This window comes from Hypanus sabinus, chromosome 2 (assembly GCF_030144855.1).
Source record: "Hypanus sabinus isolate sHypSab1 chromosome 2, sHypSab1.hap1, whole genome shotgun sequence".
In the NCBI taxonomy this organism is placed as follows: domain Eukaryota; kingdom Metazoa; phylum Chordata; class Chondrichthyes; order Myliobatiformes; family Dasyatidae; genus Hypanus; species Hypanus sabinus.
In genome coordinates, this window is record NC_082707.1 from 65074256 (window position 1) to 65096018 (window position 21763).

General features: G+C 38.5%; 1 protein-coding gene across 2 annotated transcripts; it reads left to right on the forward strand.

Moving 5' to 3' along the window:
• The first annotated feature begins 9231 nt into the window (after positions 1-9231).
• Positions 9232-17033, forward strand: shox2 (shox homeobox 2). Of its 2 annotated transcripts, none has more exons than XM_059989304.1 (5): positions 9232-9478; positions 11761-11969; positions 14245-14302; positions 14654-14746; positions 16792-17033. In XM_059989304.1, exons 1-5 carry the CDS (start codon positions 9232-9234, stop codon positions 17031-17033), a joined length of 849 nt encoding a protein of 282 aa, XP_059845287.1. The 2 variants fall into 2 exon arrangements, with proteins under 2 accessions (XP_059845287.1, XP_059845279.1); XM_059989296.1 differs by having other exon boundaries at positions 14654-14742; positions 16755-17033.
• Positions 17034-21763: the final 4730 nt, after the last annotated feature.

Genomic DNA, 21763 nt, shown 5'->3' on the forward strand with positions numbered 1-21763 from the left:
CATTACAATTGTGTTATTACCCTTAATGCATGCCTTTTCCAGTTCCCTTTGCAATCTCAACCTCGGCTACTATTTGGAGACCTGTATATGATTCCTATGATGTGTTTTCTTTCCACCCTTGCAGTTTCTTAACTCCACTCAAAGACTCGATATTCCCTGGCCCTATGCCACCTCTTTCTAAAGATGTAATTCCATCTCTTACCAACAGAGCCACACAACCGCCAACGCCTTCCTATGATTTCTCCAACTTCGAGTACTAAACCACCCTCCCACTTCCACTTTTTCCATTTCCCTACTCTGACTCCCCCATTACCTCTTCCTTTATCCTTACCTGCCTGTCGCATCCCTCTGGTGCCACTCCTCCTTCCCTTTCTCACACAGTTCACTCACCTCTCCCAACAGATTCCTCCTTCTTCAGCCCTTTACCTTTTCCACCCATCATCGCCCAGTTTCTCACCTCATCCACCTAGCTTGTACTCCTTCCTCTCCCCTTATACTAATACCTTCCCAATTCCTTTCCAGTCCCGATGAAAGGTCTCTGCCCAAAACATTGACTGTTTATTCATTTTCACAGACATTGTCTAATCTCCTGAGTTCCTCCAGGATGTGTTCCTTTGTATGTACTACTCTGTGTGGTTACAAAAAAATTCTTTTTGTCCTGAGAGATTTTCCATCACATGTGCAAAGGAGGCAAGCTCACAAGAATCACTTTGTGATTGGGGGTATTGGTTGAATATTGATAAAGTTTGCCAACTATTGAAAAAGCTCTAGCTTTTTCAATGATAAAGCATGTCTTCAACTCCTTTTTGACATAACCAATGTTTAATTGTTATCTGAAATAATCTGACAGGTCAGTGAATTGTATAGTTAATTTCTCTGGGCACTGAGAGATAAACAACATTGTGAATGATTATAGCTAACTTAATTGAAGCTTCATAATTACTTGCCATGATTATCTGAATTCATGACACAAAGATGTTCCCAAACAAGAAACCATGGATGAATCAGAAGATCTATTCCCTACTCTAGTCCAGTACTGCAGTGTTCAAATCAAATAACTTTGGCTTATTGTTAAGCTATCTGGGATACCAAGTGCCAGATCAGTCATCAGCAGTGCTGGCTATGATAGGCAACAAAACAAAGTCAGGCAGTGTTGCCAACAACAGCACATGGCTTATTGCTGAGCTTAATGCATTTTATTCATATTTTGTATAGAAGAGGAATGGAATGTGACCTCCTGCCCTGACAATATTTAATACATTTGTACCCACACTCACTGCTGAAAATGCTAGATCAGACTTCCACAGAGTGAACCTATGGAAAGCATCTAGCCCAAATGGGGACCCCAACCACATCCTTTAGGTCATGCACAAATATCTGCAGACATTTCTAACCTCTCCCTTCCTCAGTCTAAGGGCGACATCTGCTTTAAGGAGAATACTATCATCCCAGTACCTTAAAAATATAATGTGACTTGCTTTAACGACTACCACCTGGTTGCTCTGACAGTCACCATCATAAAACTCTTTGAGAGGCTGGTTAGCACACATCAGCTCCAGTCTTCCTCAGAACCTTTAACCACTGCAATTGGCTTTGAGGTCGCTAACAGATGCCATTTCCCTGGAGCATCAGAACTGAAAAGATACCTTGGTCATTTATTAAACAAAGCTTAGCCTCCAATACTATATTTCCAAGGAAACTCATTTCTGAACTTCCCAACCTGAGACCCAACATCTCCCTTTTTAACTTGATGCTTGACTTCTGGACTATCAGACCATAATCAGTAAGGGCAGACAGGAACACCTTGGGTACGATTACCCTCAATGTGTGCCACACAAAGATACATCCTCAGCCTGCTGCTTTACTTCCTATGTATTCACAACTGTGTGCCCAGATTCTACTCTAACTCCATCCACAAACTTGCCAGTGACACCACTGTCATGGGTCAAATTTCAAATAATGAGTCAGAGTACAGGAGAGAGACAGAGCACCTAGTGACATGACAACAATCTTTCCATCAATATCAGCGGAACAAAAGAACTGTCATTGACTACAAGGAGGAGGCAGGGCACATCAATGGCACTGAGGGCATGAATGTTGGGAGCTTCAAGTTCCAATTGCCTGTCCTCGCCCAACCACATAAATGCCATCAGCAAGAAAGTAAAGTAAGTAAAGAAATTTCACTTCTCCTTCACCATCAATTTTTATTGATGCACCATAGAAAGCACCCGATCCAGATGCTTCATGGCAACTGATCTTCCACAGACCACAAGAAACTACTCAGTGTGCAGCTCAGCACATCACAGAAACCAACCTCCCCTCCACTGACTTAGGCCATGCTTGTCGCTGCTTGGTAAAGCAGCCAGCATAATCAAAGACCTCACATATTTCTCTTTGCCGCCACCACCACCATCCCACTGGGCAAAAGATACTAAAATCTGAAAGCACAGAATACCAAGCTCAAGCACCGTTTATATCCCAATGTATTGAAAAGTTCCCTGGTTCCATAAGATGGACTCTTGAACTCCAAATCTACCACACTGTGGCCTTGCACCCGTCTGTATGTCCACATTGCACTTTTTCTGTAACTGTAACATTTTATTCCACATCATTTCGCATTTCCCCCTCCCCCCCCCCACTTTCAAATCTCTTAGTATTTTTCCTTTCAGTTAGTCCTGACAAAGGGTCTCGGCCCGAAACGTCGGCAGTGCTTCTCCTTATAGATGCTGCCTGGCCTGCTGTGTTCCACCAGCATTTTGTGGGTGTTATTCCACATTGTTAAACTCCTGTATCTCAATGCACTGATATAATTAAATGATCTGTTTGGATGGCGGGGAAAGTTTTTCCACTTTACCTTGGTCCATTATGACAATAATAAACCAATCTGCCATTCATATTATATTATACTATTCATTCAAGGTGTATTTTAATAGTACAGGTAGGTAGAACAGTACAGCAAAGGAATGGCCCTTTGGCCACTAAGACCATGATGCCAATCCAAACTAAACCCATCTGCTGGTATATGTTCTACACCCCTCCATTCCTTGCCTGCTTGTCCTTGTTTAAATGCTTCTGCAATGTTCCTATTGTATCTGTTTCCACAACTTTCCCTGTTAGCAAACTTCAGGCACCTACAACTCTCAGTTTTAAAAACCTTGCATTTCAAGCTTCCTTTAAACCTCCCCCGCTCATCTCAAAGCTATGCCATCTAGAATTCGACATTTTCACACTGAGAAATAGACTCCAACTTCTACCCTATCTAACCTTCTCAAAATTTTGGATATTTCTATTAGGTCACCCCTCAGCCTCCAATATTTCAGAGGAAACACTCCAAGTTTGTCCAGTCTTTCCTTACAGTTAATCCAGGCACTATCATGATGAACTACTTCTGCATCCCCTCCACAACCTTACTGTGTCCCTTCTTCCGGCTCCAGTTGCAAATTCCCTTCATTCCTTTGTCCGTGAATGGTTCTACCCTCCACTCATTACTCTCATTTTAACACCTTGAGATGCTCATAAAACCTACTCAATAAAACATTTCATGGGCTCTTTTGGCTCTTGGTCCCTGTTTAAATTACCTCCTGTTTACTCAAAGGCCTTGGGCAATTTCCAGTTTGCAAATGTTACATATGAACCCTTATTTCCTCTTTGAATAAATGTGCAACATCTCATGATCCAAAGGTTTCTGAACCTTGCCATCCTTGTCTTTCTTCCTCAATGGAAAATAGTAGACCTGAATTCTTACGAGCTAGACTCCAAACAACACACACAACTTTCACTGTCAAATGTTGACTTGCGCAGTAATAACCACTTCCAATCTGCTCTCCCTAGTTCCTGCATAATACCACCGTAATTAGCTTTTCATCAATATTGCACTTTCCCCGTAGGTCTTATCCTTAAATATAATCACTGTTCCCAAAATGCACTCCCACTGAAACACTGATCACCTAACCAGCCTCATTTCCTAAAATCAAGTCTGGTATCATGTATCCCACAGGGCAAGGTTCTGACTTTTGGTACAATAAATAATACTAACTACAGAAATAAAAGAGAACATTCTGACTTATGTTATTTAAAATGGTTGAACACCTCTTCTGTTTTACCCTCCTACACAATTTTGGACACTAAAAATTATCAAGTCTATACAAGAACACAAGAGATAGCAGAAATTGGCACTCTTTTTGCCTGCTCTGCCATCGAATAAGATGTTTGATAATTTAATCACACTGCTATTCTTTTGCATTCAATCCAAACTCCTTGATTCTCTTACTAGCTAATGATCTATTAACATCCATCTTGAAAATATTAAACAACTGAAAAACTCACAGCCCTTTGGATGAAGGAATTTCTTCTTACTTCAATCCTGAATGATGGCCCCTTGACTGTAACCCATTTCTATACACCTCAGCCAAAGAAAATATATTTCATCATTTTTCAGTCCCATTTATTTCTCTAACACCAGTGTTGTTTTTGCTAATGCTAATTTCTTTCAGTGTCTCACTCACTCTATACCTAGTGCACTCACTATTCTTTCAAGTATTCTGTATCTTCCACAAAGACAAATGAAAACATCTGTAAATGATTCTGGAATTGACTTATCTCACATCTCATATCATCCAAGTAAGATTCATTAAAACATGAAACCAAAATCCACAGCATGTGTGAACAAAGCCCCTCCATGAGCAGAGAGTTTAAAACTTCTAACAATTGTGGTAATGTCACTTCAGCAATATTAAATGTACAATTTTCACATCGCTGAACTTTTCTTTCCCTCCCAATAAAGCAACAGTGCTTGTACAAGCACCTTTAAAACGGAGAATACTTGAATTGCAAAACAAAAACATAAGTGTTTGCAAGCAGGTTTATAATGAGAAAATTATTGTGCTGGTGACAAAGATGGTGAAACAGCTCTTCTCTGAAAAAGTGGCATTTTAAAATTATGCACTCTCAATTAATGAAAAGGACATTACTATTATACAGGACGAAAGCTCTTTTTAATCAACTAAAATGAGCCAATTAAAACTGAAATTAGTCACTCAGATGACAACCTAATGAAAGTTGGTCACAGAACAAATTGTCCAAAATTCAAAGAAAAAAAAACATCAAACTCACTTAACAAATTAAGAACGGTTGGTAGGATTGGAAAGAAATAAAATTAACACTGTGGACAACACCTTTTGTTAAGCAAAGTAACCACGCGGACATTGAATGAAATAGAATAGCCTCTTTTTCTCGCACCGAACATGTTTGTGCTTAATACTGGGAAATAACAATTAGACAGCATCAGTGTCGTGAACAGAATGTACTGTCAACAGTTCAGTAAACTGCTCACTTGAACCGAGTTTCTGTGCTGTTTTCAAATACCTCCTCGGACCCAATACTGAAGAGCTGTCGATTTCAGCGTCCATCAGCTGGCAACATTTACGAAGGCTACGCTCTCGGCACTGACTTCACTGCGTTTTTGCCCATCACCCCAATCCCTGAACCTTCACCTTCTAGTTGTGAGCACCCCACCCCTTTTCACCAGCCCCGCAAAGGGCCATCAACACCAGAGGCCTTTTCCCCGTTCCCAAGTGTAAAGTGCCGAGTACTCCACTGCAGCCCGTGTAGAATCTCCATGGCTCCTATAACCCACCGACCCGGAAACAACCTCTCTCCCACCCCCATCTTAAGGCCACAACAGACCCTGATCACCCCGGACTGCAGCAACTTCACAGGGCGACTTATTTTCAATTATTGGCGCCAGGTCTATAAAGGCCGGTTAGTTTCTACATCGAGCCGGCAGAGAGGGAGGGCGGACAGGTCCTCACCCGGCTGCTGGCACCCGGAGGTGGACGGATCTCCGGTGCCGGGCACGGTCCATAGGCCTCAGTGTTTACTTATTTCCCGCTTCTACAAGCAGCCAGACAAGGAACTGTGCAAATAGGGCCAGCGGACATCAATTTGCATCTATTGCTTCCATTCTATCTCTTAAAATTAAAAATAAGTACCTGGGTGAGTACTGGGGTTTAATAAAGACAATTCTCTGTAGTCCCCACTACCAGGACGACGCCATGTCTAACAGACATAATCAACGGATAACCGATCCAACCCAAGCCGAATGAAAGAAAATCGTTCCTGATTCATCGATTCGCGGACACGCGCTTCTCGTTCGAGTTGTTTCAGTGCATGACGCTGCTGGGAAGTTTACAACTATTTCTGATTTACCTCAATTAACAATGCTGCTAAGTACAATGAGATTTTATTTCAAGTATTGTGAAGAAAAATTAATGTCGATACGGGGATACAAGTTTAAATTGTTTCCTCTATGAAAGATGAATACACTGTCCAAAAAATCTTGAGCACTTGAACGTGGAAAACACAAAAAGAGGCAAATAACTTCCGAGAAACTTTATTGCATATTGCACAGCTGAAACCGTTAATTGAGCGGCGTATTTGGAAGTACCACAATAACGATTTCATGCGTTGCGAATAAGTATTTTTGTTTTGCTTTTCTTCGACTGTAGAATGGCTGAGTACAGCTTTCCGGAGTTAGCATTGACTTTTAGAAAGGACGAAATATCAGGCTGGCATTCGTAATTAAGAGACTTAACTAACCGCAAGTATATTCAGGCTTCCTCACTATTGTCGCTGATTATTATAGGCGGATTATTATATTTAAATACGACAGCGGCAACGTTTAAAATTCTGAACAAATGGAAAAATATATTGACGCGGAGAATTTGAATTAAAACGATAGTTTATGTAAATATATCTAACCGCCAACTTGTAAGTTATTTGAAATAAAACTCTATAAACAATCCAAGTGTTTATGTACATTTAAGAGAATTAAATGAAACAATAAGGAAACTTAAGAGTACAATTTCCACCAAATTCGGAAAGCATTTTAGTTCACTCAAAAGGTGTAGCAAATAGATTATCATAAGAGACTTCCTCACCACACTCCGGCCCGAAACACGCACACGCAGCAAGTGACAAATGCCAATCGATCATAATTTGGTTTGTTTTGTGAATCAATTTGTTTCTTGGATACCTTCAGAGGAATTTGGGCGAATATATGAAAAGTTCCTTGAAAGTTAAGAAAATTGAATAGTAATGTTATTATCTTTCTCGGAATGTATTGCATATTTTAAATAAATCCAAGCTCTGTGAATGTCTTAGCATTTTTGTTACTGTGACTCGGGAAAAATCATTAAATTTTCCGACAGTCTGTGTAATCATACATTCAGCAACATCGTGGACTGGTTGATTTATCATTTGGTGCAGCAAGCAAAGAGTTGAATGCTATTTGAGAAGAATCCGTAGATTCTTGCCATTATATACCTATAAAATACACTGAAAATGCGCTATTCTGTTACAATTGTAATCAAACATCTCCCTGTAAACGTAGTATCCTTGAAATTTAAATTTTAATTATTAGGCGTTGAACTAATAAGAAATGTTTATGCATTTTGTCAAAACGTGGGAAATGTAGTGCGATATGCTGTGATTACGGATAAAATGTAGTATTTTGTTCATTTGTATATTTCAAACACATTTGTGCTTGAGGTTTCATTTTCAAGTTAAATATATTCGAAAATTAATCTAATCTTGGATTAACTGCACTTCTTCCCAAGGAGTTTCTGAAAATAATTTTTGCATGCAATCCTAATATACTTTGAAAATAAACATAACTCTTGCAAAGTGCAATAAATATGAATTTGAATCATAGCTGAGATAAAGCAGCTGAAGAGAGATAAGAGTTACAGTCTAGTTACAATTTATAACCATTCGATGTGTTTACAGTTCAGTATCTACACGATAGCCTTAGTAATATTAATTTGATTAACAATATGTGGTAAATTGTATGTAATTTATTTAAATGAGGAATATTAATTATCTTCCCGGAAAATTCATGTGAAGTGTAATCTTAAACGATAGTAAAATATTTTTGAACAGACGACACTGCTGAAGGTGTAGATCAAATTACAGACTGAGTAAAACATGGACACCATTCACAGTGCTTATGTGAAAATGCTACATCAAAGTAACATGGATTACTTACGTTAAACAATTTAGCGTATTTCAAAATGCCATTTCAATGTTTTGCATATATGAATATATTTAGTTTCGTTGAAGATCTAATTTACATGCCGCCGAATTATATATTCTTTTTCACCATAAAAGTATGAGGTATAAAGTTCCTCCTATAAATAGGAAGAAATGGGGATATAGGGTAAACAACAACGTATAAAGCCACTTGCTGGCGGATGCTAGAAATAGATTGCAAGGAACAAAACTATGCGTGAGCGATTCTCTCAAAAAATATACATTAGGCATAATAAAGTGGCTTTTATTCACACGGTGCCACGTACCATATCGGCCGTAAATGGTTAAAACATCCACGAGGAAAACCATAGAGGTGACTTAAGTGACGCATTAATTTTCTTTTTGCTTGGTTCTTTTTGGAAGAATAATATGGTCATATAGTAAATTTAAAAGATTTAAAATGCAAATTTACATCTAAAGCAAGTTGACCATCAAAACGTCTGTAAATCATTTCAACCAATTAGAACACCATTCAAGTGGAGAACAGATTAACAAATATTTCACAATTTACCATCAGCAAAATATGTATGTGTATTTATCATATTAAATTTGTAAAAGATCTGTTGAAATATTAAATATTATGTGAGCTGTAAATACTATTTTGATTTACCTTAAGCAAATCAAAAAGTTTACCTGATTTTAGCGTGTTTTGGTGTTTAAAGCCGCTTGTTTTTGGGGACGATCCAGTCACCACGCTCTCCGATGTGTCATTCTTTTTGGCCACACCCCGGTGCCATCCCAGCTCCCCCGTGTTTAGCTAAGTAATAACAATAGCAGTAATACTCGCTAATTAAATTAATTACGAATGCTTGTCAGTGGTGGATTAATGGCCAATAGCAGACGCTAGGTATGAGTTGCAGCCCAGGGGCTGATGATAACTCTGTTCCAGGAGTGGGGACACATCAAGAGTACAAGGGGAGGTAATTGCTGAGTACAAGGGGCGCAGCTGGGCAAGCATTGCAAAGTATAAATAGTCTGACTTCAATAGCGCATCAGTATTAGATCTACATCTCCGAGCAAGCCGAATTCTGGAAGATCGGGTTTGCATTTCAACTCCAAGACGACATACCACAGAGAAATATTGTACGGTTAATGTATTGGAGAGAATAAAAGAAAGACAGGGTCATATTCTTCAGAGCAGCAATGGAAGAACTTACAGCTTTTGTTTCGAAGTCTTTTGATCAAAAAGTGAAAGAAAGGAAGGATGGGATCACGTACAGAGAAGTTCTTGAGAGCGGGCCTGTGCGAGCTCGAGAGCCGGGGCTGAGTGAAGGAAGCCGGGATGAAGTAATCAGCGCACAGCGTGGGGTGTCTCGATCCCCAAGTAGCGAACCAGAGATCGGGCCAGAGAGACCGCGGGACAGCGGCACTCCGAAATTAACTGATTCGGGTAAACAAACCTTAAAATTTCAGAGATACCATCGCGACTTCGTATGACCTGCGTGGCACAATATCAATGTTAGATTGGTTTATTTTGTGATAATTTCAGTAATATCATTCTAGTTTCGAAAATCAAAGGATATAAGCACATTTAGAACAAACTACCGAATGCTGTTAAATGTACTATTAAGTTAGCAGCTTTGCATAACTTAGGTGCAGTAAATCATAGTCACTTTATAATAAGGGCGATTAATTACAACATAATCAATGATTTTTAAAAAGTGGAAATTGCACATCGATAAGGGACACGAAATGTGTCCCGGATAATACTGCGAGGATGTTTACCGAGGATTCGGTGACGCAAGGAGTTCAATCAATTTTAATTGTGCTGTAAAACTTAACAGCTTCTACTGGTTTCTGATTTTAAAAGAACGTGCCTTTTCCCTTAGTTTTAAACCGGCAGGATTTGCTGAGATTGAAAATAACGTAATGGAAGTGTTTTAAAAGGCACATTCAAAGCCAGTTGCAGTAGTTTGCTATTTATAGCCGTTTAGCCATAGGTAGATGACAGTGATGGAACTGATCTTAATATGTTTCCAATGACACAGTACAGCCAAGTTTTGTTTTATTTGCCGAGATCAGAACACAATTCCAGAGCATCGTTCAGTAATGGTTTTACTGTTACTTATCTATGATGCCATTTTAAAGGTTAATTCTTTGCAAACACACAACTATTCGCATTACTTTGCAGCCTATATTTCACAGAATATTGTAGTATTGCCTTGCTTCAAACTATTAAATGGTCGGTTGCATATGATTTCAGCACTGGAGATTTTGAATCACTCGCCTCACTAAGTATAATCGTTTCTTTAATCACTTTGCAGCCTTCCCTTTGATACATTTATTTACGATAATGAATGAGACTCCAATTGTTAAATAAAACGAGTTCGCCCTCTTTCATACAGTAAACGTAAGGTGCAGATAACGTGTTCAATCAGCATTTATACTGGTGCAAAGCCGATTTTCTTTTCTCTTTTCATCTGTATTTGCAATAAATTGTAACAAAAAACGAACCATTTAATCTGTCTCGTGTAGCGTAGATGTTTTCACGCTTCAACGTTGACGATGATGCTTGACACAATTCATTTTTGGGACTTTTTATGCACACTTGTATTTGATTGCATTGACTTGTTCATTAAAAATGAATTTAACAAAAGAAATGTATTGCGCATTCGCAAGACAATTAAAATAGTGAGACTTATCTAAGTTTCCAGAATTCACGCTATTGTACTCGGTACACAGTAACCATTAATGAGTTGTATTTCTTATTCGTTACAAACAAATCAAGCCGCTAAAATGCGAACAACTGGGGATTTCTAACAAAGGTTCTTCTAACTCAAAGTATTCTGGTTTGAAAATGTGGGCATTGTCCTAAATATAAAGGACTTTGAACACTGTCTATGTGTCTAATTTGGTCAGGCTGCCCGTTCTGTCATTAACCGCGTGCCTGAGCCCGCTGGCTGTTGCATCTCCATTACTATATAAAAAAATCTAATCTAAATTCGAAATATTTGGAAGCTCCGCCACTAAATGTTTATTAATTATATTTAGTACAACCTAACTGTTCAGGTACTCAAACTTGGTCCTTTGTTATCACACGCATGTTACAGCACCTGAATATTCCTGATAGATAATGGGCGAATGAGCGAGCAGAATTTTAAAAAGAGCAAATACAGTATACTGTGAATTTGTATCATGGCTAATTTAGAATATTCAACATATTTGAATTATTCGTTCTTTCTGTGCAGTGGCACAATTTACTGAACCAAATTGTTTAAAAGCGATACAGAGCGCAAATACTGAAAGGTGTTGGCTATTGTTATATCTTGACACAATTGGATCGACGCCACTGAATATTGAAGTTTATCATTATGCGAGTCGCCGACTAAGAAAATTATGGAAGTAAGAATCATTTTGAGAGGTCGTAATCATCTTGAATTAAAAAGAGCTTTTATTCACAAACGCAGGGTTTCCAGCTATTAATTGTTGTTTCGTTATGGTGGGATAAACGTACGCGCTCCAATGACAAGTTCGCTGGCAAGGGCAGAAGTTAAATTACGTTTACCATTAATTGTACCTTGTATTATTATAATGGTCGAGATTCCTATTGATTGTTATGGAGGTGTTAACTTTTTAGAGATATTCGTTTCAAACTTTCTTATCAATTACTATATCTATCGATAAATGTGGCAAAACACACCAGTAATTATCGCGTGCAATGGTCATTTGTAGGAAGTGGCGACTTTAAAGAGAAAAAAGAAGACACCAAACCAGCGGAAGAGGAGGCGCAGACAAAAATTAAGCAACGGCGAAGTCGGACTAACTTCACACTGGAACAGCTAAATGAGCTAGAGAGGTTGTTCGATGAGACTCATTATCCGGATGCATTTATGAGGGAAGAGCTGAGCCAGAGGCTGGGGCTCTCAGAAGCCAGGGTACAAGTAAGACAAATATTCCCTATTTACACACCCTTCTGCTATTTTAGAATATAGCAAATATCGGTTTAATTTGGCAACAAAATGTTTTAATATGTTGAGTGATTTCATTATCTATGTTAAAACACACTTGCACTTCTGCGATAAATAAACACTGTACTAAGGCACTCGGGTTTACGTGCAAAGGAAACAAATTAGGCAACTGCACAACAACAGGCTCAGGGCATAAAGGAGATGATTTATGTTTACATAAGTAGTCCTTCAGATGTCGACGCTGCATACGGCTATGGTGAATTAAATAGGTTTGCGTCGTAAGAACTGATATTTAATTTACTAGAAGTTTCAGAGAAGTTGTGGTTGATAGGCCAGCGGCAGCGGCAGCTGCCATTGGGAAATTACTTACAGCATGCGCCCTCTGTTACAGTACCATCTGCATCGAGCTATATAGTATTCTTATGGGGGGTTCCAGCTTGTAATACGATAACGAGGTAAACTTAGCAGCAACTTGACCTGAACAAATCGACCAGTGTTCAAAAACCATCAAACAGACCTGCAAAAGGGGGGGGGGGGGGAGGAGATAGCTGCCTCAAGAACGTTCGAAGAGTGAAGAAATCATTGCTAGTATGATTATTTGCGTACTCCTTGAAATGGCTTCTCTGCTTATAGTAACATTTACTTAACAGATTTCTATTGACTCGAGTTCATTAAAACGATTTCTCAATATCGCGTCATAAATGGTGATGAAACACAATTAATGTTTTTAGTAGCAGCAATACCAAGCAGCTCAGTGCCACGAACATTTCAATTAAATTATTTATTCGGACTTTTACAGAGAACTGCACTGGCCAATTCGACTCGACTCATGACTGTCTATCATGCACATTATAAATACAAGGCAGCAAGTGGCATATTTTTATACGAATTTAAAACAATTTTTCTATGTCCTTCAAAGTACACAACTTGTTTTTACTTTTACACAATGGCAGCTGTCGGCTTGTAGCAATTTTAAAAAAACGGCTTTCGCGTCATTTATTCCCATTCTCTTGAACAGCTCTGGTCGTTACTATAACATTTTGTTGCATTGTAACATCTATATTACACCTGAAGTTCTCATCAATTTCATTGACTAAATGACCATCCTTTGTTCTCAGAGACAATTAAATTCTATTTTAATTTACAATTAAAGAACTTGAGAAATAATGTAAATTAGATTATTTTTCAGTCAGTCTTTCTTGAAGAACAGAAGAATACTAACTTTAGGTGCTACAAAAGGTCAACAATTGGATTTCCAGTCCAAATTCTGATGATATTTTAGTCACAGACTACAGAATGTTGTATCGATTATGAGTCACTCCAACAAAGTATAGTGAAAGCTTTTCAGAAGACTGAATATTTGTTATATGCATCAAACTGTGTTTGATTTCATTATCATTATTAAATCCAAGTTAAACACAACAATAGTATTTTTTAAAGGCCACGTCTAACTACTATTCGACATAATGTAAAATTGGCTTCACAATTCCAAATGCACATAAGTTTTGTTTTTCTGCTCATGTATGCTTCTGGGAAACTTGTTCATGTGGTGCTACGTCCAGATAAAATGATTTCGGTATAATACATGCATTATTTAACACCAGACTTTCATCCGAGAATTGAAAACCAGCTTAACATATTAATGCGGTATTTATTGTATGGGTTTTAATGTTTCCTTTGTTAGCGTATGTTGCCTCGCTATAATAAACAAAAGAATAAACACTGTATTTTATATACTTCTTGAATAATACGAATTACCAGGTATCAGTTTTATTCATCATCAGGAAGGCATTTTTTTTTTCTTGCGGGTACTTATTTTGGTCTACTAATAAGTAAAATCTTATTAGAAGGAGCTCATTGCTTAAACGTCAAGTCCTTTGTCGTTTTGGTGTTAGTTATCACGGGGTTGTACTTGGTTCTTATGATACTATAACCTTTACTAGAGATAGGACATAAAATATTTTGTCGAACCAATAAATATTAAGAAACAGACAATTTAATATGTTTTCGATTGGTTGCATATCTTCTGCCACCCCCCCCCCCCCCGCCCCACCCCCGCCGAAGATATTGCCATGCATCGTGTATGTAAGAGTCAGATAATTAAAATAAACGAGGTCAATCACATTAATAATTAATAAGTCCGACGGGATATAGCATCGAATAGTTGTCAGTTTGAACAATATAACTCCTACATCTGAGATGCAGCTGCCAATCATTGCCATACAATTACTTCATTTTTGCCCTATAGGTATGGTTTCAGAACAGAAGAGCAAAATGTCGAAAACAAGAGAATCAACTTCATAAAGGTATGCATGTTAAATTACAGAATCTTAATCATTGCTAATATTCTGACACGTGCGGTTCAATGCATTGTTGTAAACTTCACGTGTACAATGTCTCCAACCAAGTTTACTCTGATGCATTTCTGTCCGTACGCTGGGTCAGTGGGTGGTTGGGATCGTGAGAACAAAACCAGTGAATGTTGCCACTGTTCATTCATTATTCATGTGTCAAGAAACATGGATTTAAGCAAAATTATAACGCTAATTTCAACATAATAATGGAATCGTTGTACGAAAATTTGCACAAACTAATTAAGAGCTATCGGGCCCTCTTGTGAGGCAAAAACGTACATTGATTGGAGTTTCCTGCTATAGGTGTGCTTATTGGAACCGCTAGTCAGTTTGAAGCTTGTCGAGTCGCACCATACGTTAACGTGGGAGCTTTGAGGATGCCATTTCAGCAGGCAAGTAATAGCACTCACTTCGAACTGCATAAGACAATCGTACGTGATATATAAGTTGTTTTGTAGATTGCTTATTCTTCTTGTATGATACTTGTTTTGAAAGTAAAATACCATTGGATACAGGTAATTTTGAAGCCATGATCATTATAATGTTCCAGAACAACTTTTCATGTCATTGCTAAGATTACATAATTGGCAGGCGACGTCACTGGTTTCAATTGGGCGTGGTTTCAAAGGCGAATAACCATTGAGGGTAGGAAAAATCTATAGATTTTTCGAGCTACTTGAATATTTTAGCAGCTAAACTAGTTACGGTTGATTAGTACTGAACAGCCCTTATCATGTTCTGCCATTTTATCTGTAAGTACTGCTCATACTGCGACATGGATCGGTGTTCCTTCGAGCTTTCAATGACCAACATGTCATTCCATTCTTCATTTGCCCGACTTGGAGAAAGGATTCTCAGGTCGAAGAACAACATGTTGCTTGCCATTTGTCTGATTTATTTACTAGAATATAAATGGCAGCATATTTCGCAGTAACCCCCTGTACAGTATCTATTTTCACTGTACCTGAATATTTCAAAGTTTTATCCTTTGCATTAAAACATCTTAAACACACACGGCTGATAATATTCCAATATTAGCTCAGTTTACTTCCAAGCCACCATTAATTTGTTTGGATGTGTACAATTTTCTCTCCGCCCACAAGCAGATTGATCTTCGCCCTCACTGCCGATATTGGCTGAGCTCCTCGCCCGATGTAACATTTTCGAGTCAAACTGCGCATGTATTCACGATGGCATTGACTGTAGGGGCTTAATTTCCTCAACAACATCCAGATATTTTCAATTAGAATTTGCTCAGTAGAAATAGAAATTTAAATCGTGTCCCAACTCGATTTTACCGAAAGTTGGCTCCTGCTGATCTATTTCTTTGTACTTTCTCACTTCGTCCAGCAGTATTGATTTAGTAAGCGTTCGTATTTCCACACGATTCTCCGTGCACTCGACCTACATATCTAGCTATTCGAATAGTAGTCCTCAATCGAGTTTGACAGACTATTTTCCAAATGTTCCACTGCAATTCTCCAGCAATTGTAAAACTTATATTCTAATGCTAATTTGGAGATGAGTTGAATCGAACTGAGGTAGATATAATCTATCAAAGTTCTTGCTAGAATAGAATATGTTCTTGCATTCTTTCGTGAAGTATTGAGACAAGTTTGATAAGTTCAACGGGCTTGAATTTCCTCAGCTATCTGTTATGATTAAACTTCATCTTAAAGCATTGCTGGATAAGTTTACTCCTCCCTCCTCCAATAACGACATTTTTATACAAGACCATTAAGCATCGACTGACTTTCACAATCGTGAAAATGGAAGCGAAACATTTTCCTGCACATTTGCCTGAAGTTGTTACAAAAGCAGAAATTAATCTTTTATTTTTAACCAATTTCTCATTAAATATCTCCGGATAGCCAGGTGCGTTTAAGTAAGAGCCTTCCGTAACTCATTGGTGCCTTTAAACAGTTATTTGAAGATAAAATATTCCCTATTCTTGGACAAATTGAGATTATTGCATTGCAATCAATTGGGTATTTTCCGTAACTGGTCATTTCCCCATATAGGCCCTTGAATATTGTCGGCTGGTGGAACAATTGTCAACAGGAACATTCTTTTTTACTCTCTAATTGATTAGTTCCGAGGTGTGAAAATCATGTAACTATCATATGTCTAATTTGGTCCTAAATTTCGCAGTTACCAAGTATTCAAGTATTCATAGTTTTAGGACTATTTTCAGAGCCTCCACACATTTGGATTGCGAAACTTTGTTGAGAAACTATAACCTCAGCAGCTGACCAATATTATTTAACCATTCATTTCCCTTCTTATCCATTGATTAATGTCTAACACCTTTGGGAATATCTTCATTTCTTCGATGGATATTTATTGACAACTATGATGTCTGTAATTGATATTTCAATAGGCTTCTACTTCATTATTTTTTCAGGAGAATCATTGCAACATGACGCCATTGTCCTTTCAAGTCCAAGCGCAATTGCAGTTGGATAGCGTGGCGCACGCGCATCACCACCTCCATCCGCACCTGGCGGCACATGCTCCCTACATGATGTTCCCGCCGCCGCCCTTCGGTTTGCCCCTGGCCACCTTGGCAGAATCTGCTACCGTGGTGGCAGCGGCAGCCGCGGCCAAAACCACGAGTAAAAACTCCAGCATCGCAGACTTGAGACTCAAAGCAAAAAAACACGCCGCAGCACTAGGTCTGTGATCTCAAAAGCAATTTTCAAGTATAAAGACAAAACCTCCAAAGGAGGAACGACGCGCAGCTGGAAAAAAAGTTCGGAAGTGAGCTTTCTGCGAATTCATTTTAGCACAAATTTACTTGATATCCATGGAGGCTGGCCTCTCGTAGAATGGAAATCCTGACGCTTACTTTTGCTTCCAATACACTACTGGAACATTACACAATCGTGGAAATTGGATTTCGTGACTGTATGAGTGAACCATTTATGAGAGTCAAGAGTGAACAATCAAATGAAGTGCAAAGAATTACACTTGCATGTATATTTATACTATTTTCAATGACGCCTAAGTCCTTTAAATCAGAATTGCACTTGGTTTATGTTGGGTAGGACACATTTGTTGATGTAAGCGTGAAGAAAATAATTTCAGAGAGTTTCATTTTAGAATTTTCCAATGTACTATTTTCTTGTCCTTACAATAACTGAAATAACGGACAACAATAACAATTCTATCTAGATGTCTATTTGTTTTAGATCAAAAGATATAAATTATGTATCATACATTTTACCGTAAACACATGTAGTTTAAACCCTACGATTAAGGTACGGTCCTTTGTGTAAAACAGTTGTTAATACACGAACAAAGTTTTATTTTTGGTTAAATTGTGTATGACTGATAGACTGTCAGTATTTAATTTTATTTCATATGTGTTATTATTCATAAATATTTCTCTTGTGCTGTTGTGGGAATTCATTTCACATAGATATTTATGAAATATGTTTCTTTGAAGTGTTGGTTTCATTGAAACCATGATTCACAAGGGACAGCAGAATTTGAAGAGCTCATTGCAAAGGGATATTACTCAGAGTAATCATGTCCTTTCCCGCCGTCATGATAGAGACCGGAGGTAAAGATGTATTTCAGTTCATAGATGCTGCGCCATTCTTGGATTATTTATAATAAAGAGAACAGACTATTTGTACAAGTGTTCTACGATGACTCTAAAAAAGAAAGAAAAACCTCTATTGTACAGTTCTACGGTTTAATGTCATTGCAATTAATCTGAGTGAATTAGATTCAAGAAAATCAGACGATATCGATCAGATTTTGCATATATTGCAACGAGTGCCAAGTCAGAATGAAATGCTTTTATATATTTAATTAAAATATGTTGAAGTCGCCATTGTTTTTTTTTCTTTCACACTTTTCTTACTTCTGTTACCAAATTTTGATTTGCGTGTAATATCGGTGGATTCTGCATTTACTTTTGATTTGTTTTTGAGAACATTTCAAACATTGTTGCAGGGTCAGTAATAAGATTTGCTTTATTAAAACTGCTGTAGCAAACAGAACAGGATTTTCAAGTATTTGCAACTCTTGGATACAAGGGTCAGGGAAATACAACGAGTTGAAAATTTCTTCAGTGATGCAGATAAAAGGTTTCCTTGTTTAAGTGCTTAGCAGTGGCAAATCAGTATATTCTAATAATTGTGTATTTTTTGTTTTTGATTAACATTGTCGAAATTAGTATGCAGCTCAAAGCTTCTAAAGGGTAGGCGCGTAAAAAAACAAAATCAGTCTATCCAACTCGTCTCAAATCAAATAAGAAAGGAAAGCATTTATTCCACATAAAGATGTGCAGGACCAATACACTTCAATACTAGTGCTCGCTGGGACAAGAGTGGCATATTTTAACGACTATAATTTTACGTCATAAACGTTTGTACTAATTAATCAAAAACTAGAAATTTATTTTTTTCTCTCACCACATTATGATTAATGAATCAAATCTACAATTGGATTAATTTGTGAGAATAATAAAGGTTCCTTAAAAATTTAACAAAATGTTACGAGGCATTATTAGCATTCCAAGACAAATATTTCTTAAATCTAATTTCGAGAAGTCTATTAGGGGGAAAAAAAACTCCTGTATCAGTTACTTCAACATCAGCCTTCAGATAACAATAAATTCTAACGCTGGAAAATTACGATATATTAGTATTGAGATCCACTTGTAAACTCATTTTCAGCTGCCACTGAGTTTTCTTTTGAGGTGACAAATACTACGGGTATACTACGGGTACCACACCTGTGCTTGAACAGAACTGCCTAGCGATTTGATTTGATCCTCTGTTGCTGTGTCCTATCAGATGGAGCAACCTAAGGCGGGCACGTGTTTGATACACCGCAGTACAGTCTGATGCCATGAGGTCCTTGGGTTTCCAAAGTAATTTTGCAGCTGCGTTTTCTAAAGAGTTTTGTTAGAATCAAATGACCTAGCCGGCTCCAATGAGGAGCAGAAACGGCGCAAGCAGCAACACATTCACCTGGGCGACGAGAGCCTTCGATTCCAGAAGCCTCGGCCGGAGGAGTTTGCAGCAGCTGGAAGGGCAAAGCCACTGGAGGGCCTGAGAGCTGGACGGAGCAGCTGGCACGTCTGGTAAGAAATTCTATACCGACTGTATGCTCGCATGGGGCCTCCCTGCAACTGACCCTAGTTCTGTCGTTCTGAGGGTGTACTTAACTCCTCGGCTCAATCCATCTAGGTTAACTGTTGCCTGTGGTTTGAAGTTGCCATGACGCCGAATTGGCTGTCATACTCCGCAGCCAGTGAGCCATTTCTAATTTCGTGAAATGGGCGATAATCGACTAACGTAGTTCCGACAAGTTGATTGTTCATTTTTCTCCACGGATGCTGCCGGACCGGCCGGGTTTCTGTAGCATTTTCTGTCCTCCATACCAGGTCGACGCATTTGTTCCTCATTTATACCTATGCTGCCCTCATCAGTTGGCAGAGAGTGATTAGTATTGCAATTATAATACAAGACACGTTGGAAATGTAGAACACTTCTCTTTTATTTAAATAAATCATGGCGGCAAGGCCAGAATTTCTTGCATATTGCAGTAATTTCGGTCTCAGTGACCAAGGTAAGGTGTTTCCGGCGTTGCTTGGCGCCGAGTAGCGGACTGTGTGGATGAAAACTCTGTAAATACCCCGCCACGGGGTGGACCAGGAACGATGGTTTTGTATATAGGAACACACACGATGCTGTGAGGAACTCGACAGGTCAGACGACATATTCGGAGGTAAATGAACAGTCCGAATCGTCAACTACTCGTTCCCCTCCATAGATGCTGCCTGACCTGCTGAGCTCCTCCAGGTTTCCATCATCCGCAGTCTCCCCTGTGTCTTGGTTTTTGTCTGTAATAATCGTATTGTCGTCAGAGTGGTGGGAATTAAAGTCTTGGCGGTGTTGCTGAGTACTTCTTAATGAGTTGTGAAAACTTAAGAGATTGTTTTTTTTTGCAGATGTGACGCACTGCATCCATGATATGGCAGTGGAAGAGCGAAAAGCTACTTTGAGAGGTTGATGGCGATCATATGCTTAATGCTGGGTGGTTTGTAACTCTTTATTGCTGTTGCATTTATTTGCACACTTCGGGACAAATAAAGAATATTCCAATGGACTCTTACACGTGATTTTCAGGAAGTTTAACGAAGTGGAGTGACTGTGTGGTACTGCTGCTGTAAACCAATCGGTACAATTCAATCCACTTTAAACTTCTTAATAAGTGATGAACCCCAACCGCCCCCAAAGTTAAAGACCGGGGACTGAGTCCACTATAAGTATCATTAGCATCAGTACCTTGTTGGAAATGGGTTAAGTTAATTGCCATCTATTAGTTCAGACTTGATGATCCCCAGGTATTGCAGTGTATGAGCAGAGACAGGTCTTGCACCATGACCTGAACACCAGACAATACCATTGCAGTACCCAGAATGACTTTGGGTTGAATATAAAGTATAGCAATGGATTTTAGGTGAATCCAAAGCATTGTCTTGAAGGATTTTGGCAGTGAATCACTGGAGTGTGTTATGTAGCACCTAACTTGATATGATCTCAACCATTGAAGATTTTTCCCAATTCACCTATTTATTTCCTTGGTACTGTACACAATTAAATATTGAAATATGACATTGACAACCATTCCTAATTACATTCAGCTGGAATTCTTTTAACAAAGGTTGTGGTTAAGTTTGGAGCTGAGTGAAAGCATAGAAACCTGGTATACCATTAGTGACCCAATGCCAATCAGCCCATCATCCTTTGTTTTGTGAGCAAGACAAGCCTGATTGCAATACTGATTGGTAAGTAGCATTATAACTACTTGAACTGTGTGACAAGGAGCATAAGTCATGAAAACTACACCTAGAATGATACTAAATCCTTAGCTACAACACATCCTGATAAATCTTGGTAAAACTTGGCTCATTAGTTGAAGACTGACATCTATGTTAACGGATATCTCAAGAAGAGCTGGAAAAGGATAATTTATTTGGCTTTTCATCTGATGAGCTGATAACATGAGATTATTAGTTATTTTCACTTGAAAAATATGTTTGTTATTTAGACATTTTCTGTAATTGTAATTGGTCTCACACTGGAAAAAACAGATGACTGGTTAAGTAACAAGTAATTAGGTGAGAAAATATTTTAAGATCTGTATTAGAAATGATGGAGCAAAACAGGTTATAAAGCATATGCTAATGGATTAGTTGTGTATTCCAGAACACATACGGGAGGAGGTGGGTCCTGAAAGGGGTGAAACTGCTGGTCATTTCATACCTGCCTGATTTTGTTGCAGAGATGTGTAAATTTCATATGAATTCTATGAATGTGATTTCCTGCTGGGCAAAGTAAGTTAACATTCCACTTCCCTCTCCAGACCATGCATCCAGTGGGATGCTGGATC

Bases quoted from the DNA above. Each gene is read 5' to 3' on its own strand.
- shox2 (XM_059989296.1), top strand. From the start codon at position 9,232: ATGGAAGAACTTACAGCTTTTGTTTCGAAGTCTTTTGATCAAAAAGTG. The intron at 9,479-11,760 runs GTAAACAAACCT...GGTCATTTGTAG, and splicing joins TCCGAAATTAACTGATTCGG to GAAGTGGCGACTTTAAAGAG. The intron at 11,970-14,244 runs GTAAGACAAATA...TTTGCCCTATAG, and splicing joins TCTCAGAAGCCAGGGTACAA to GTATGGTTTCAGAACAGAAG.